This window comes from Rhipicephalus microplus, chromosome 8 (assembly GCF_043290135.1).
Source record: "Rhipicephalus microplus isolate Deutch F79 chromosome 8, USDA_Rmic, whole genome shotgun sequence".
In the NCBI taxonomy this organism is placed as follows: Eukaryota; Metazoa; Arthropoda; class Arachnida; order Ixodida; family Ixodidae; genus Rhipicephalus; species Rhipicephalus microplus.
In genome coordinates, this window is record NC_134707.1 from 33,565,396 (window position 1) to 33,584,861 (window position 19,466).

Sequence of the window (19,466 nt, forward strand, 5' to 3'; positions counted from 1 at the left end):
GTTGGGAAGGTACCTTTATAATGAAATTTTGATTATAGCAAAGATATTCGTGTAACACGCAACTTCGTTATAATTGGGTCTGAATGTATAATACAAGATAAGCTCATTAAAAATGATTGGTCACAGTGCGAGACTGTTTTGTCCTTTCGTCTTGTGAATATGTGCTTTTTGAGCCGATTTGATGATGATTTGAGATGATTTAATTTGGATGAAAAGAGGGGCGGCAAAGGAGTTACGGTTTTCACTTTGTCATTTTTCAGAGCTATTAGCAAGCAACTTGCAAGAAAACCAACTATATATTTGAATTTAGCATAAAAAGTTCCATAAACAGCTCAAGTTCTATTGCTCTAGGGTGAATATTAAAAAAAAACTGTCTTCGAGTAGCTACTCCCCTTAAACAATACCCCACATCCTGTTGCATAGCCCTAAGAATTGTGAAATAAGTGAAAACACTTTCATCAAGCTTCTGTAAAGACCCTGGCGGTCCCCGATAGCCATAGTACTTGGGTCAACAGCAGCAAAAAGCCATTACAAAATTTTCTCAGCGTCACAAGCAGGTGATACCGTACAAGTACTGCATGGCAGCAAAGCTCCAGTTGCGAGCAAGATTCCACGCATTCACAGCACGCAAGGCGTAAGTTTTGGCAGGTTAGCGAGTCCCACAGTGAATTTCACCTGCCTTTCGTGTGAAGCAAATCTCGCACCTCGGCATTTGCTTCTTGCTTAATTCAGAGCCCGACTCGCGAGCCTGCCAAACAGAACAGAGCGAAAACATTCAGCACAATATATGAACTGCGTAAATTATCAACTAGAAATTTCAGTGGCTCGTGTAGTCGACCGCCAAAAGCAAAGTTCCATACAGCATGCAACATTCAGAACTGAGATGAATGCCCAATTATTCACTTGCCTTTTTGGGGTCGACGCACCGGACTTGCTCAGGATTGAGCTCTGCAAGAAGAGAACAATCCCAAATTAAACATTTCTTTCAAGGTCTCACACAATCAAATCTGAAACCACAATATGTAACATGTTTACTCGCATAATAGGTGCACTTTTTTTCCAGAGAATCCGGTGCCAAGTTTAGGATGCATCTATCTATGAGACAGGATAAAATTTCCAAAAATTTTATTTCAGACAGCAGCATAGACCGCCGATAGTGTAAGCTGCTACAGTCGCAAATATCTGCACTACAACTGAAACAACCTTCTTCATAGACTACACTAGAGCAAAACACGTTGAGCATGCAATCTTGCATGTCTGAGAATTGGAGGCATGCAATGCAGTGTGCCTGCTAGAATTCAAGTTCCCAAAAATTAACAGCGAAGAACTCGCACTGCTAACGAAATGAATGTGGAAAAAAAAAATATTGTGAAAAGGAAGCACCATCGCTGAAATTTACGGATGTACTTTTCAGGCCACCACCAAAATTTTGTTTGATTTCATGGGCTCAAACACCATATAAAAAACACAGCAATCGAATAGCAAACCATCTTCGAGTGTTGCAAGCACAACCCATGCCCCCTTTTCTTCAAGTAGAGCCACAACAATAAGTTATGTTTGTTCTATACAAAACCACACCTTTGGTCGTCCACGAACCCCACTGAAAAACAACTAACGCTGCTCAGGCCTAGCCTAGAGTTCGGGATATTGTCGCGCTAAGTTTGTACAAACCATCATGAATACTAGGCGTTGAAAAGGTCATACTCAAGCAGTGATCCAAGAGTACCAGACTTTATACAATGTTCAGGTTCGCGGCTGGGAAATCAACAGGGACGAAAATCTGCCGAGCGCAGTGGCAGCCAAGTCGAAAAGATTTAAACTTGTGAACAAGGTATCAGACGTGACAGCTGTGACGTTTTTACCCAACAGGACACTAAACGTGCACTTGACGAGAACGTGGTCGTAAATTCTAAGCGAGGCGCGTGCAGCCAGAGCCATCCATGTGCCAGGACAGTTTACTCAGAGGTCGCGGTCTTCTTGATTCAACCCTTCCTCCTAACTGACCTTCCTCACCCAGTGAGCCCACGCAGCATTGCTGTGGTTTTTTTTTTTTCTTCTTTTTTTTCTTGCTCATGCAAGACGAGCGTTACGGTGCAAACGCCACTTACCGAGACAACTGAGGAGGTGGCCATAGTGCTCGCGGTGGCGACCATTGAAGCCGAAGTAGTAATGGATGGATGGATGGATGGATGGATGGATGGATGGATCCATAGTGACTCGCAAGTAGCGATACGCAAATATGCTAATGGCCGTGTCTCTCGAAAGGAGCTGCGAATCCTAATGACTAATGAAACTTCAGATCAAAAATGACACTTTCGTCATATGGACCCCCCCACACACACACACACAAACCCCGCTGGCCGGCAACGAGGCGGCGCACGCGGCGGCTCAAGCACTCTCGAACCGAGCCGTTGCGAACGCCGACGCCGCCTCGGCCGAAGTTCTACGCGAGGAAGAGTGGGAATGGGAAGATCGCAGGACTAGTTACCACGAAATAACACAGCATTACAAGCTAGGAAGGCGAAAGTACCCTCCGCCACACAGCAGGTTAAATAAAAAACGGGCGATTGCGTGGCGACAACTGCAAACAAATACTTATCCCAATCCAGTTCTCTTTAGTCTCTGTTACCCTGATCTGTATTTACCAGAAAAATGCAAGGTTTGGGACGACAGGGCTACACTTGCCCACATACTATGGCAATGCTCGAGTTTAGATGACAGCAAAGACAAACACCACGATCAGGCACTTTCGGACGGCAAGAAACGCTGGGAGGGTGTTCTGCTCAGCTCCTTATTAGAACAACAACTGTGGGCCATCCAGCGAGCCGAGAAAACCACACAAGCCCAAGGGCTTGTGGCTGACCCTTAGGCTGGTGCTGATGACCGCCATAAGTCAACTTTGCTGGACTTCATAAATAATGTTATTCTTCTGTACCGTGCAAATACGGTACAGAACTACTGATCATGGGCCAGTGTGGGGTGCGCCTTTTACACTCGAACCTCATTATAACAAAATTGCATCATACATAAAAATAGGCTTATTATTTACAAAAATGCATTGTATCTATTGCATTTATTTATTGTATCTATTGCGAGGCCAAGCAACAGAAGCACCGCTGCCACTGAGCTCCACAGCCATGTTCCAGCCAGCACAAGCCTGGCAGCCGCGATATAACCCGCCACTGCCGCCATTCCCCACTTCTCACCTAGAGTGATGACTTGAGGACTTGGCAGTGGCCTTGGAGCGCAATAATATTTCGCTCTAAGGATTCATGTACAAGCCACTAGAATATCGTCTTCCGCGTGACCTCAAGTGCCGCCTCACGTACTTCTCCTGGAGCCCTCGCCCTCACGATGATCTGAGAGATGGTGTGCGCCAGCATGATGGCATTTAACATCTTTTTTCCGAAAAAGCAACACCACAAATATGCTAATGCTATCCTGCATGCTATCAGCACTTGCCTCATCACCTTCCAGGAAGACTCCACACCACAGCCAGTCCGGACCATTCTATCGACAACAACTGGTCATACAGGTGACACAGACCACCCTTTCGCGCCAACCGACCTATCATAGAGAGACTCAGAGCCCCAGAGTCCATGGCTGCCGTTTCCGGTGTGCCAGCGTGCCACTGACCTGCACACCATCCGAATCACTGCCGAAACCTGCTCAGCTGCACTGTCTGCCCTGCAGAGTCCTCGCCTGTCCCAACACCTGTGGAAGCCCTTGACACCACGCACACCATGGAGCCAGAGCCTGCTGTCGCGATGCACACCATCAGTTTTCTCAACCCACCAGTTCCTACTGCTGAAATGCTTCAAGACACCTCCACCTACAGCTCAAGAAACAGCCAGGGCTTCTCAGAGCTGCCCAAGAGGGTCTACTCTCGTTTTTCTGATGAGCCACGCCACATGACCTGTCGCCAATGCACAAATGAGGTACCATCTACTACCATGAGCAGCCATTTCCTGTTACCTCTGTCGTCTGGTCGTCACTTCATTGAAGGCTGTACCGTTTAATATGCACAGTGCACGACCTCTGGTCTGTCCGGAACAACCATTGCGCAATCGACAAATGCACCATTGTCGACAGTCAAGAAGCTGCAATGTGCGACCCTTAGAGGGGCGTCGATCATGCCATTTACACTACTTTCACCTCCATCATTTCCAACGCGCCCATCTCCTTTGCTTGCTGCTGCTAGCGTCGCGCAACCATCGGGGTCCTTGCCGGCTGCGTGGTTCCCAGTGCCGCCCATAGAACTTGTCAGACTCTTCCGCAGTCCGTACGCCATCCCCCCTGACGATATTCGAACTTCCCTTTGGTCAGTCTAGGAACTGCCACACATTTGTATAGTGCTTATAAGTTGTTCTCACATCTTTTACATTCCTTTCCATCGTGTAACACTGCATCGAACATGCGGAGCCTTTGTGGCACAGCGCTAGCAGCCAGCCAGCTAGATAGAAAGATGACGAGCACCAGTAGCTCGTGGCACAAGACGCCTAGAACGGTCATGTGCTCCTGGCTGGCCGGACACCACGGTACGTCTTCAACTGCTCATTGAAACAGCGATGACGACTCGTCTACGCCGGATGCAGTCACGTCGCTACAAGGGTATGTGAAGCACACTGTACACCTACTGACCAACTGGGTGCTTTAATATGTGCTCTGTAAATGGTACGAAAAATTCCAGCATATTGCTCTCTTCAGAACTGATGTCTGTAGCTTAGAAGAACATTACGTAAATTCTCCTAACTTCAGATTACATACAATAGAGGAATAAACTACGTAAAGTATGTAATCACAAAAGATTATGGCCTTCAGCAATTGATAACATAAAAAGGTGTGTTCCTCCTTACACAAATAAGAGCATTGTGCCTTATAGATTGCCTTGAGCACACACATGTGACATAACTATGCAATGAAAACATACGCTATGTTCTAAATAAGCGTTACTTCAGCCTAGATTATAAATGTGTACCTTGTATTTTTGTTTTGTTTTGTTTTTTAATGTCAGTTTCTATCCTATTTTCATCACTTTGCTGTGTATTCGTATTTTATTAATACAACAAGCAGAAGTTCTTGTCATATTGTGGCTGTTATTGCATGGGAAGGTGGGACCAGTCAAGCTGCCCACACGCAGCTTGTACCTGTGTAGCACCTATGCCTTGCACCTATGTAGCAATAAACTTCAAAACTAAACACCCCAGCTTTCAGTCTAAACTCGAATTCTGAAATAAAGTTCCCCTCCTAATCAAGTTGAGAGCTTTTCATGACAGAGTAAGCATACGGACTCCTCCATGCAGAAACAGGACAAAAAAATGGAAGAAAAACCGCACCTCTTATGGGACCCAGAGCGGCGTCTTTGGCTAGCGCCGTCAGGTCACTTCCTGAGTAGCCGCTGGTCACCCTGCAGGATGCAAAAGTAACAGGCATGCCCACATTATGGAAGAATGCAGTCAGTGCGCAAGACTCAAAATTATTAAGAGGCTGGAGGCATTGTTATCATCATCAGCCTGACTGCCCTGACTGCAGGGAGAAGGCCTCTCCCGTGAAAGCACATAAGATACATACATATGTATCTAATGCATGTATCTATACATATATGTATGATAGGATATAAATATAATATCAATATGACATGTATTAATACATATATACATACATACATACATACATACATACATACATACATACATACATACATACATACATACATACACTTTGTTGGGACAACGAAAAAACAGAAAAGGTGCCTATACTCTAAAAACAAGAGATAGAGTTATTTTATTCTTTTTGGGGAGTTACTAGTGGACACATATAGGACTCTCTCTAAAGGTGCATGCTGACTCTCTTTGGAGAGCATTATGCTTTCTCCGAAGAGTCGCGTGAAGCATGACTCTCCAGGAGAGAGTTAATGCAAGGACTCGCCAGAAAGAGTAGTAAATACTCGTTTTTTTTTCACAGAGCGTGGGCGAACAAGATGACCATCTATTCTGATGAACAAATGATGTGGGCAAGGGCACAGGGGGCACTGAAAGATTGAACGCTGATTGATGCGTGCCGGAGCTCACAAACTATATGCTAGTATTAATAGTGATCGCTGGTGTTTTATGTCCCAAAGCCAGCGATATGATTAAGAGAGACAACATAGTGGAGAGCTCCAGAAGTTTCAACCAACTGGGGTTTTTTAGTGTACCCCTGAATCTGAGCACACTGCCTTCTAGTATTTTACTTCCATTGAAATTCGGCCACCGTGCCGCAGCTCTGAAAATGCTGTTTGGGGTTCCTTTGAGAGCTCTTGGCCTATCTAATGCATGAAACATATGAACATACTGTACAGATATTCATAAATCCTTGACTACTGCAAACAACATTAAGTTTCTCATTTACAAGTATGAAACACTTGTGGAGCCTTGCAAATTCTGAACACTAAACTGACTATAGGTGCAATGTTACAAAGGAGACCACGTTCACAAAAATATGTCAACACGCCCAACTGGCAGCCCTTTTAAACTAAATTAGTACTGCCAGGGAGGGTTGGAGAGGTTTATACCACTGCCAAATGTTTCAATTTCACATGCAAATACATCCATACCATGATATAACGAGCTTGGATATAACAAAATACCGGTTATAATGAAGTAAATGAAAACGTAGCCTTGCAAAAGCTGCAATGTTTGGAAGAAACCTTTATAACAAATTTTCGGATATAACAAAGTTACTTTAGCACAAGACGCAACTTTTGTTATAATGAAGTATGAGTGCACATGCATGCACCCATAGATGTATAAAAATGTGGCTGAACCCCCGAGAAACTTTTTTGGTTATGCCCTTAACTAACTGAACCCGACTGTACAACACTTACCTTGCCAGGTACTTCAGCTTGTCAAGCGACAGCGGGCTATTCTGCTTCCTGAGCAGCTTTTCCAGCAGCACAAGCCGCGTTTTCTCATCTGGCAGGGTCACGTACACCCGCTTCGTGAAACGCCTGCAGAGACACGTGTAACGCAATAGTCCATAGCTAGTTTATCTCGCAAGGTGCCGATTCGGGTACTGTTCAGTTTTGTACAGCAGCACCCAGTTCATTACAATGCCAATCAATGATGATTACATTACATTGCTAATGCACTCAGAACTCAATGTAACGAAGTCAGATATAATGAAATACCAGTTATAATGATGCAAATGAAGAAATTGTTTATAATGAAGTTTGAGTATAATCACACAATTACCATAGTTACATTAATGCATGGTAGCCTTAGTCATTGGCAACGCATCAAACAGTTTAAAGATCATTCTAATCCACCCCAGGATTCCTGTGCGGGCCTAAAGATGCAAAAGTTTGCTTCCATTGGAACAGTTTCCGATATTTTGTTTAGTTACCCATTTACACGTTTTTTTATCTCTACCATCACCACAAAGCTTAAAGTATTGTAAACGGCTTCAAACATGCATGCCGTTAAATCATGCTAACGTTTGAGCTGTACCCGTCTTTACGCTCAGAAAACATTCAAACATGTTTAGGCAAATAACCAGAAGCCATTAGGGTCCTGCCTCTAATATCTCGAAAAATAACCCCCGTATAATTACGAAGTAATTTCAAAGTGGGAGATGATATTAGAACAGTGTGGCATTCTTGAGCGTTCGGTTTAAATTCAAGTCAGTGATTTTAGGTTTCGATGTGTGCGGAAATTCTTTTTTGTTCAACTTTCTGCTCAAATTGAAGGTCCAATACAGAACCACCCCTGCCACGCCGATCTCTCACAGGCTCAAAGCAGAGACTTTGTGAGGTGATCAGTTTGCGACTGAAGCGGATTACGGAAGTTAGCTTTGATGCATTGCCAAGCTGTCATGGGATCAGGCATATCGAAATTCAACTGCCCAGTGTGGGGATGCCTTTATAGATAAGCAGTGGAAATGCACAGAGGTCTCATTATGGTTGTTATGCACTGCCTAGCACACAATGCACCAGTATAATTTATTTGCTAACAGCGCCATCATGCAAACACCATGTGCTGCAGTTGGCTGTCCTTCTACTGCCAGACTGCTGGAGTGCCACAGAAACATTCTGCTTTCGAGAATGAAAGCAACTGTCCATTGCCGCGCGCGCATGTGACCGAGTGCGAACCAAGCATGATGTTGGCATGACTAGCACTCGCAATTAAATGCTTGCGTACTAGGGATGTGCGCAGAATAAATTTTAGGTCGGAAACAAGTAGTGATTCAATTGAATAATTATGAATGGAAAAATTCGAATTGTATATATTATATATTACATAGATAAATAAATATATGCTTTCGTCAGGACCCAAAAACTCCACACAATATATTTAAAAACTGAAACAAGGCCCATGTGCCAAAGGGCATTGGGAAGAGCTTTGAATAGGGCACAATTTGAATTTAAGTAGAATGCAAGTTGGCTTAATATGTTCATTTTACCTTCAAATTAGACTTCAGGAAATAACATGAGGTCTAATATGCGTTTTCTTTCATTTCAAATGCTTAGAGATTCAAAATACCTGCTATTCACGTCGATGAAATTCAAGTACTTCTATATTAATTCGTATATTCGAAGCACTCGAATATTGGCACATGCCTAGACAAGACTGCTCGAGTAATGCAAAAAGCAATAACTTGTTTTTACGAGGGCCAGATTTTTGAGCCAGTTTCTCAGTCCCAAGGATGAGAGGGGTCGGCCACAAAAATTTGATGCTGACCATACCTCCTTCTCGGTATCACCGAACATGTGACAAGACAAGACAGATATCGCGAAAATATGCTGTACTTAAACAACGCGTGCCGATACGTAGGTGCTCACCTGAGAGCAGCGTCGTCGAGCTCTTGAGGCCTGTTCGTGGCACCCATGACAAGAATCCGCTCCTCATTCCCTGTGTGCAGCTGCAAGGAAGGGCAGTACACTCAGCTAGATGCAACTATCTTGTACATCCTCACGAGTAATACAAAACGTCTTGCAAGAGTAGTCGCGTGTTTAAATTTTAGCCAACCTTGAACATAGTCCATGCTCATAGCAGGCCCGTGGCCCAGGGGCTACGCCTCCTCCCTCTAGAATTTTTAATGGAGGGCGTGTTTTATCTAGTTACTGAGGAAAAAATAAAAATAGACATTTCTTAAGGCATCTAAGAAGTGCCCTCTCCCCCTCCCCACCCCCCGCAAAAAATTAATGACTACAGGCGTGGCTCACAGCTTGATAACTTGGCACTTGTGAAATGGTACGCACCTAAAAGAGCAGTGAACAGGGCTGGGAGGACATTTCAAGCTCACGCTGCACTTCTTATTGTCAGTGCGATGCAACGATGCACAAGACATCAAGGAAAAACTTGCGAGGAGCACACAGTGTGGCAGCATTGTAGTGCTACGCATCCATCAACACAAGAATCATGACCTCGCAAAGGCAAGCAACACAGCAAAACACGTGCATTTTCCTGTGAGTGGACAACCTTTCCCGTTAGCGTCTGAATCTCCTTACACCAGCTTATTCGAAATAACACGCATGTTTCCTTTTTGCTACTTTGACGGAAGGACCTACGAAAAACTGCTGCCCCACTTTAGCCATTAACAGACAGGATGCATGAAAAAATTCTTTTGTCGGACACACACTATGCTGACCTAAACAAAAGCTTCCCCCTCACGCTAAAACAAAGCTATTTCCCTTGTAACAAGCATTTGAGTGTAATTACCTGGTCAAGTACAATACATCTGGCCATGGCGGCTGGCACTATAGGGTCATAGCGGAAAGCAGCGTTTCTAGCATTTCCTACCGTTCTCTACCAATACCACAGAAATACCTTAAACATACATGAGTGTTAATTATCTATCGGTTATATGATTACCTATACGCATCCCGTCTGTTAATGGCTGGAGTGTAGCAGCAGTTTTTCGTAGGTCCTTCGGGCAAAGTAGCCAAAAAAGAAACGTGTGTTATTTCAAATAAGCTGGCATAAGGAGACAACAAGGTCCAGACACTTAATGGCACAATTCCATCTCTACCTCCTCTCTAAAGGTCATGTGTCTACTTGCTCACTATATATTACACAACCATTTAGATCAGCTAAAAGTTTTGTTCAAACGTTGAACAGTAATTATTTTCAATTTCTTCAGTCACGTAAATGGAACTCTAAAGAAAGACAATATGCAACCTTGCACAAAAAACACATGAACGAACGACTTTAGCACTGCCCAATCATCTACTAAGCAAACTAGAAAGCTTCACGATTCATGCAACTGAAAAAAATAAATCCAACTCCACTGCTCACCCCATCAAACTCGACGAGGAACTCTGTCTTCAGCCTCCGTGTAGCTTCATGCTCATTGTCCTTCCTCTCGCTGAGCAGGGAGTCAACCTCATCTGCGCACACCAAACAAAGCATGCCCAAGCTGTAGCGACACAGCAAGATGATCCAGTAGGTGTGGGCTATATTACAACTTAGTTCGATCACCTTTATCTTTCATGCAGTTGCGCAGAACGAATAGCACGAAGGCCAAAAGAGAGAGCAAAATAGTCAAGGAGGACAAGTGTTTGTTTACAAACACCTACACTCGAGTTCGTTAACAACACTGTTTACACTCAAACCTCACCCAACAAAGTTTCCTCTTACAGCAAATTAAATGCATTATATTCAAAAATTTATAAATAAGGTATATATATTCCCAACACTGTTTATTGCAAGGCCATTTTTCACTTATTTCGTTATAACCGATACTCTGTATACCTGAATTTGTTATGTCGAGGTTCGAGCACAGACAAATTGCCACCGTGTCAGCATGTTTTCCTTATTGCAGAAGTCTCAAAGAGCTCCCGTGTATTGCGGTTCTTACTTCAACACAAAAACTTATCTCTTCCTAGAAGCGCAGAATCGTTAGTGCAGTTTAACTTTACGGAATGAGCGTTGACCAACTAGCCAAACTTGGTGCTCCTCCGCTAGGGTTCTTTCACAGACACTCAAGTCTAAGCACACATGCGCCTATTTCTCTGCCTTCATCGAAATGCAATCGAAGCTTCTGGAGTTCGAACCACTAGACCACTAGACTGCCATAGCAGGTTTGTGAAAGATGGCTAACCTCCCACACAGTGCATAAATAAGATCAAGGCATACACTAGTAAACAGCAAGCATGGTACTGAAATTGAAAGGTCTAAGAATAACTACTAAACGATTACAAATAACACTTAAACCTCAATATAACAAACCCAAACAAAATATGACAAAATATGAGTTATAACAAAAGTCAATAAATATAGTTCTGTAATATATAGTGTTAAGAATGTACCTTAGTAACAAATTTTTTTATATAAAGTTTGAGCGTATTCACGGCAGAAAAACTTGAGCAGTGTTGAGTAGGCACTGGCCGCCTCCACTCACCGATGAAGATGATGCTAGGCTGCAGTTCTCGTGCAACAGCAAACAGAGCTCGAACCAGCTTCTCTCCCTCACCAACCTTTGTTCAGAAAAAAAAAACAATGAGTAATCATTAGCAACAACATGTCCGCAGCTTATTCATATGAGCACTGGGACAAAATGAACAGTCCTGAACACAAACGATCGTCGCAGCCATCCCATATCTGCCTTCTGCCATGGTGGAAGGCTTCATAAATTTTGACCAACTGGTCTTCTTTAACATGACGTGGAAGTATATGAGCGCACAAGGTAAAAAAATGAAAGCCTCTGACAGGAGTAGAAGGACTTCCTTCTACTTTGTGCACTCGTATACTTCCGCATTATGTTGCACCACCTAGCCCAGCATTACACCATTTTCTTTAATGTGCACTGACATTGCACAGGGCACTGGCCTCTACCCTTTCACCTCCATCGTAAGGCAACAGTCGCAGCTGGAATTGAATGTATTTCAACCGAGAAACATGGCAGCTGGGATAGACAAGCATTTCTCTAAAATGACTCGCCATCCGTAAGCAGGGAGTGATCCTAGACTGATGCTTGAGAATATTTGTTCAGAATAAGGCTTTCAGAAACAAATTAGTGAGTCTCAATAGTAAATTTCTTAAAACTTTGCACTTATGAGAAGTGCGAATATGCAAATGAATTAGTAAATTGGTAATTTTATGTTATGCAATATGCTAAGGGTACAGAATTTGGCTCTACGCAAGAATTTTACAAGAACATGAAAAATTAAAAAAAATTCCATTTCTAGCACAACTAGCAATTCCCCTATCCATGCAGTTGAAAAATATGCCCGATACATGCCATTATGACATCACACACATTTACTACCTTAAATGTACAACACAGTTTTGCAGCCCAGCATGGCCAGTGAATGCTTGTGCAGTGCATTGCCTCTTGCTGGCGAAGGAGCACTTGCACAATCTATGCACAAAATTCACTCTCACCGTGTGGTGAGCAGCGAGTCGGTGGCGAGGGAGAGCGAATTCTCCCCAGGCAAGAAAAAGCGGCCTCTCTTTTGTGCTCAAGCAAATCTACCATCACTACAGCCAGACAACGATACACACTAGGGTTGCCACTGGTGGCTACTTTTCGCCAAATTGACAAATTTGAGAGGCCTGTGGCGACCTGAAATTATGAAAGGCGAAATGGCAAATGTTTGGCGATTTTCGGCTTAGGTGTCCACCGAGTTATGCATTGAATACTCAGTGTCTTCAAACTAAATGGGCAACAAATCCGTTTCTAACTTTCGTAGTTCCAGACCCACCGATACAAGGCACACTTAACGCACAATTTAGCATGTGTCTTGTTTCTCACGTATATCTCCTGATTCACCTAAGGAGGTACTGTCGCACTGGAGCCTCCGCCAGCAATTCCCCTGCAAAATTTAGGTCAGTGGACTGCTTCGCGTGCTGTGAGGCAGTGCTGTTATACAAAGTTTTTAGGTGCTTTTAGAGCTTCAAGCTTCTCGAAAGTTTCGCTTCTGAAGTGGCTAGGGGACAATAGGCCGCATGTTCCGAACATAGATTCAACTGTCGTGAATAGCTTGTCGACTTCTTCCGCACTGTAGTACCCCTTAATTTCGTATATTGAGCTTAAATTAGCTTTTTAGAAACTCTTCGTGTGGGCTAACAAGTCTGGCTTTTTTGAGCAGCCTTCATAAATCGCAGTGAGGTGAATGTACAGTTGAACCCCACTACAACGAAACTGATGGGGCACGGAAAAAATTTTGTCGATGCAAAAATTTCGTTGCAGTGAAAAAAAATATAGCTGATCTGAACTAGCAATACAAAGGAAACGTTTATTCTCAAGTTCAAAAGTCTGCTGCTTCCTATTCTGTCCCAGCAACATCACGACGCGATTCTCACCCATTTATAGCGAGGCCATGGAGAAAAGCATGCTGAAACAATGCCCAATACCGTCTTCGTGAACGAACCAAGCAGTTGCATTAAAACGTTAACGCCAGCACCTGTCTGCCATCAAAAGTATCCGACAACGCCGAGATGGAGGCAGGGTATCGTGGAGTGGCGACTTTTGCATTATTCTATGCCATTCTTATTATCCATCACTTGCGGATAGCTGATCTTGTTTATAATACGGACGAACGGCCGCTCTGATTAGTTACCACACTGGCCAAGCGCGAAATCTTTGTGTGGGCTATGATAAGTATCGAAATCGGAAAAGGCATCGTTCCGCGGTTGCAACCAGAAGCTGCAAGAAGAAAACCATGAACTGAGCGACTGAGCTTCAGCTTCAGATCGTCTGCGGCTCAAAAGCAAGCCAGCAGGGCAGGCTCGTTGCCATTGCTATCGAGCAATGGCGGCGCCCATGCTTGCTGAACAGCGGCGGTATAGCGGCGGTTTCTGGTGGTGCCAACGGCCGTTTTAGACTTTGTTGACGCATTTTGAGGCTCTGAAAATGCATCGAAATGTTGAAGACTGCTGACGGGGAATTGTGAATTTTTCGTTGTAGCGGATATTTCGTTGAAGCGGCGTTTCTTGTAGCCGAGTTCAACTGTATATCGTAAGCATGATCCATAAAGTGTTGTGCGAGCATTGCAAAGGTTATGCAATACTTCCAATTCAATTATCAGAAACATAATATCATGTAGCGAAATTCTCTAAGTCTGCAGGTAGGCTGCACATGCTTATCTTTTGTAGCGATTGCTTCATCTGGTATTCGCTACAATGGAAGCCATCACAAGCTTTTGTTATGAGGCGCAAGCATGCAGGGATGCTGCTCGTGCATGCACACTCTTTTTCAGGGCTCTTGCGGTGGAGCAGGCTTTGAAAAACGTCAATATAATTCAGGTTTTATGGTTTGTACTGTGCTCCTCGAGGCTATACATACTTGGGAATCGTAAAGACGATAGTCTTTCTTGGGGTACTTCACTGCAAAAATTTTTGTCTTTCTGTCTGTCTGTACATTTGTGTGTCCGCCCTAACGATATACCAAACGGCTGCGAACGATACCCCAAATGGCCAACCCCATCTGCAGATCCCACCAACATTGCTCAAGTTTAAGCGTTCATACTTGTGTGATTGTCAATTAAAAAGCAATTATTGCACATATCTGAGGCACCATAATAACATGTCAATATTCTCTATGTGTGTCTTTATACTAGGGAATGCATACATAAGGAATTCTAAGGGCCGTAGCGTTTATTGCACTGCGCTGACAATGCAACGCTATGCTCAAGAAGGCAAGTGTTTCCAACAGTTTACCAAGACGACACAGGTGGTGGCACCTGCTTATCGCTTTGCACTCTACACCTTATCGCCTCCGAGACAGGTGGGCACACCTTGCTTCGTTTTTGACGATAACTGGCAGGTAGTGCTCGTGTCTAACGTGCCTCGATGCGCTCGTTAGCCTTCACTGCACTGATCAAGGCACTCTAATGCAGCGCCACCAGAATACAATTCACAGATTTCCTGTGATTCGACAACATTTGCAGTGAAACATGCAGATACGGGGCCAACTTTTTAGTACTAGTGATGCCACACGTAGAGTGGCGACTTTTTTGGCAATATTTGAAGAAAAATGGCGACTTGTGGAGACATTTTGCTCGTCCTTTGGCAAACTTCACTTGAAAGTCAGTGGCAACCCTGATACGCGCCGACACACTGAAAGCTTAAGTTGTTCGCTGCTTTGACAATTCCTCCTTTTCTGCTTTGAGCATGAGACACTCTACGAAAAGGTGCTCACGTATTTCGAAGTTAGCGAGGCCGCGCTGATGTTCAAGAATGTAGAGTGGGATTCGTGGGCGACTGCCTTCGCCAGCATAGTCTTCCCGTTGCCTGGTGGCCCAAACAGCAATAGGCCCTTGGGCGGTGCTCTCAGACCTGTGAACAGCTGTAGTGAAGAAAATAATATCAGACTGAACACATGCCCTCTCACCTGAGACTCACTCAACGAACTGCAACAGCAGCACAATCAGTCAAGCAATTTGACTGACTGACGAATGCACGCCAACCAAACAATTCCAATAAACAACTGACTAACCAACTTCAATTAGTTGGGGACTATACTGTCCATGCATCATGCACCCCTATCAATTTTGATGTTTTGGCATGAAGCGAAAAAGCAAAATGGCATTTTAAAAAAGCATTTTAATAACGGTAAGGGCAAATCTATAAGAGCTAGGACAATGTTTTGAAATTTGCTACGCTTAACTCTAAGTCTATTAAACACCTTTTGAAGATCTTCAACATTTTTATTGGAATGTAGGCAATATATACTAGCCTGTATTGTTGCCATAATGTTACTGCAACGTCAGAACCCTTACAGCCCGACATTTGCAATAGTGTGGCTATACTCCATTAATGAATGGTGCTATAAATAGTGTTACAACATGTCCACGTGTGCATGCGCAGGTGCGCATGTGAATACGTAACTTCACAGCATGGCGGACTCTCAAGACACCAAAACCACTATTTTTTTTCCATTCATCGTATATGATAAAATATGTACATTCCAAATACACTCATACTTTGTTATAACAAATTTGCATCTTGCACGAAAATAAGTTTGTTATATTCAAAATTCGTTATAAAGATTTGTTAACAACACTATATTCTATTGCAAGAGTACTTTTTATTTACTCCGTCGTAACCAATATTTCGTTATATCCTACTTCGTTATATTAAGCTTTGAGCACAGTTCAAAATTTTGGAATTTGTCTTCAGACTGCAGAAATGCATTCAAACACTGATATTAACACATTCACACAGCCCTATCTGAATTCGATTTACCGAGAAAGGTGAACGTGCTTCCCAGGTTGCAGAAAAAAGCCATCAACTCACTTCTGGCCTGTCTGTGGGCAGGATCACCATTTCACTGAGTGCTTGCTTGGCCACTTCTTGGCCAGCAATGTCGCTGAAAAGCACCTCAGGCCCACCGTCCACTATCTCGTCGAGGATCATGTGGGCGAGCCGCGAGTCCACGCCTTTTAGCGTCGACACCCGCCTTCCTTCGCTACCGCCCCGGAAGGATCCTCCTCTAGAGCCAGGCCGCGCTGCTGCAGCAGGTGGCTGCCGACCCTAGGGCAAAAGTTTCATGGGAATGTCTCACTTCGACTCAAGATAAGGTATCTCAGTGAAGTGATATTATAGCATTACGGCATACCACAGTGCACAACAGGTTACACAATTGGCACGCACACGAAGGGACGACACAAAGGACGATATTGTAACGTTTTAAGCGATAATATCGCACAGACATAGGAGAGGCAAAGATTATGAGAAGAGGAGAACGAAGAGCTTTGCAAGGCCACAGTGTGCTACCACGAACAAATATCGCTTATCTGTTGTGAATAAACTACTTCATCACAACTCGCTGCAACAGTTGTGGCACTGGTGCGAGATATATAAAAGGCTTTTTTATTTAATGGCTAGGATAGCAGATATTATTCGTAATGTTCTACTCCCGTTGCAATCTTGTTCTCTATCCCAATCCTTGTGGAAGTGATTTCATGAATGCAGTTCACTAACTAAGGTGATCTAGAAACCCTAGGTGTATGTTGTGACGCAGCTTTGGTTGCAAAGCTTCAAAAGGTTAGTTTATTATTTATTTCTTGGTTTTAATGTCTCAGACCAGCAGACCGTTGCGGCGACTACCTTCAGAAAGTCAAGTAATCGTTGAACACCAATAACTTCTCAAATGCTCTCGCACCTTGGGTTGCTGCGCGTTTGGTTGTTGCTGGTTGAGCCGCCGCCTTGCTGCCGTTGGCGTTGGTCCAGCTTCGTTGGCGGCTGGCCGGGAAACTCGTGACGGGGATTTGGCCGTTGTCCGAGCACCTCCGGCCGTCGTGTTCCGAGGCAGTGTCTGGGCCCGTGGGGCGACTGCCTGCGTCGTCACTCCTGGCCGTGATGTTGTTGCGGCCTGGTTCCTCAGCGTAACTGCAGTGCACCAGAGAAGAAACGTGGAAGAGACCGATGAAAATGTACTTCATTTACCGATAAAATTCACAGAACCCACTAGACTCCTTTAAATTTTGTGACGCGACTGTGTTTGGTGCACGAATCTCAAGGTGGCGTCTCCACCCGAATTTTCTTTTCATGCATTCTCTCGCTTACCAAGTGTCGTCTCGTGCTAATAGCAATGTTTTCGGGACTGTGAAACTACTTCACTAAAACGCAAAAAGTTGTCTTTCTCTCTAATGTTCCTTTAAAGCACCAACCCAACTCGGGAGCATATGGCTCACGCATGGTCATTATATCAAAATACCTCTGAGGCCTACAATTCACTGCCAAAAAAACAAGGGCCTATACTGTCCTACTTTTGTCCTGCGCTAACCCTATGACAGTTACTTGCAATTTGAGGCCGTAAAATATTGGCTAGCTTTTGCAATAAAAAAATCATTCTCCCATAAAACAAGTTCACAAGCAAACAATGACCAGCAACGACACTTCAGTACCAAAACTGCAGGTCAAGGCGACATATATATGCAATTGAGCACACACCCCCAATTCGCAATGAGATCAACACCGAGGAGGTGTTGATGAAGAAGGGTGTTCCCTCGAAGCCAAAAGAGACGAAGTCTAGGCCACCCTCTAGCCAACACTACCTGGTCCCATAAAGCAAGACAAACAAATCAATACAGTTAAACCGGTATATAATGAAACTGACGAACTCCCGGAAACATTCGTTATAAAGAGGATTTAGTTATAAGCAGGTTCGTTTAGAAAATTCGAAAAATAAGCACGCAAATCAAATAAAAGGGGAACCGAAGGCAGATCATATTTTCATTACTTCATTAGCGGTAAACAAGCTGCATTAATATTGCAATAGCAATTATATGAACACTCTCAGAGGGATTTCGACGCTGCTGCCGTGTTCCCTAACGAGTCCGAAACAATAACATGTCCTTGTGCATCATAACATTTACGCTCGGGTAAACGCGAGCGAGGGCTGCTGAAGCAGAGATCTAAAGAGCAGGCCCATCTTTTATTGCTTGGAGGGCGGAAGCAATAACATCCCTCAGAGTGTTAGGAACTGCCGTCAAATGCTCAAACAAAGAAACCACCCGACTGCGACTGCAGACGGGGGGGGGGGGGGGGGGTGTTGCTAGAGTAGTAACGGTGAAATGTTGCACATTGAAACACACATTTCTCCTCTATCAGGTGATACATAACATGATTATTGGGGATTTACATAGAAAAATCACTACTACATGAGAGATGCTACAGTGGAAGCCTCTGAAAGTTTAGACCAGCTGGGGTTGTTTAACAAGCACGAAAACCTTTGGTATACTATACAAGGCTATGCGATGCTTTTTTTCCCTCTCTTTCCACTTTCATTTCCTTCTCTGCCACTGCAACTCGAAGTTTTCTGTACAATCCATGCAGACAAACGAAAAACCTTGCAGCTTTGTTGTAAAAACACACCACAGCTTAACTAATGAATAGAAGAGGGCTGAATGCCACGCAATAAAACACTGACCACCTGAACGCGGCGACAGGGGCGGCGACAGGCAGCGCCGATGCCTGTCATTCACTTGGCTGCCAGGACCGCCATTCTCGGCCATCTTTAGCCACGAGGGGCCGTCCAGTTTCCCGGCTGCGTCGTGGCCAGGTGCCGCCTTCTGCCATGCTCGGCGCTTTTGGTTGGCCTGAGGCCGGGCCACGCCCGCATGCCAGGGCAAGTCATCGCCGAGGTGCTCAATCTTGACCATGCTCTCTGCGCAGCACATGCAAATGCCAGACACATGCAGCAGCAACACAGGGAGGAGGGGCATGCAAGCGGTGTGCCAATGCACTAATGTAATTGTGATACAATCATCGTGTATCTAAATCTAAATACACAGGCCTCAAGCATTTTTGCCTCGACTGAAAATTCACAATAACCACTAGAAGCTATTGATGGGCTCATGAAACATTGCACAGCCGGATGCACATATCGACTGCGGCGGTGGAAAAACTGCGCCTCTACACCTTCCGACAGCTACACGCACAAGCGTGTGTACGATTCCCTTTCAGGGGGGGGGGGAGGGGCAAAAAGGCGGTTTGTCGCAGTGCCTCCTCGCGTGAAGTATGTATAAGACATACTTCACG

General features: G+C 44.3%; 1 protein-coding gene across 3 annotated transcripts in view; it reads right to left on the bottom strand.

Annotated features, from left to right (window-relative positions):
* Window positions 1–19,466, bottom strand: part of LOC119164354 (spastin) — a 92,254-nt gene that overhangs the window by 7,842 nt on the left and 64,946 nt on the right. For 2 of the 3 annotated variants that reach the window (XM_075871497.1, XM_037416529.2), the window contains exons 6-15: window positions 18,856–19,092; window positions 17,086–17,312; window positions 16,218–16,454; window positions 15,121–15,267; window positions 11,380–11,455; window positions 10,275–10,366; window positions 8,819–8,898; window positions 6,866–6,988; window positions 5,337–5,407; window positions 908–948 (exon numbers count right to left, since the gene is read on the bottom strand). In XM_075871497.1, the coding sequence (XP_075727612.1) occupies window positions 908–948; window positions 5,337–5,407; window positions 6,866–6,988; window positions 8,819–8,898; window positions 10,275–10,366; window positions 11,380–11,455; window positions 15,121–15,267; window positions 16,218–16,454; window positions 17,086–17,312; window positions 18,856–19,092 (1,331 nt within the window). The remainder of the gene's footprint in view (window positions 1–907; window positions 949–5,336; window positions 5,408–6,865; window positions 6,989–8,818; window positions 8,899–10,274; window positions 10,367–11,379; window positions 11,456–15,120; window positions 15,268–16,217; window positions 16,455–17,085; window positions 17,313–18,855; window positions 19,093–19,466) is intronic. The other variant, XM_037416527.2, reaches the window with a different exon arrangement.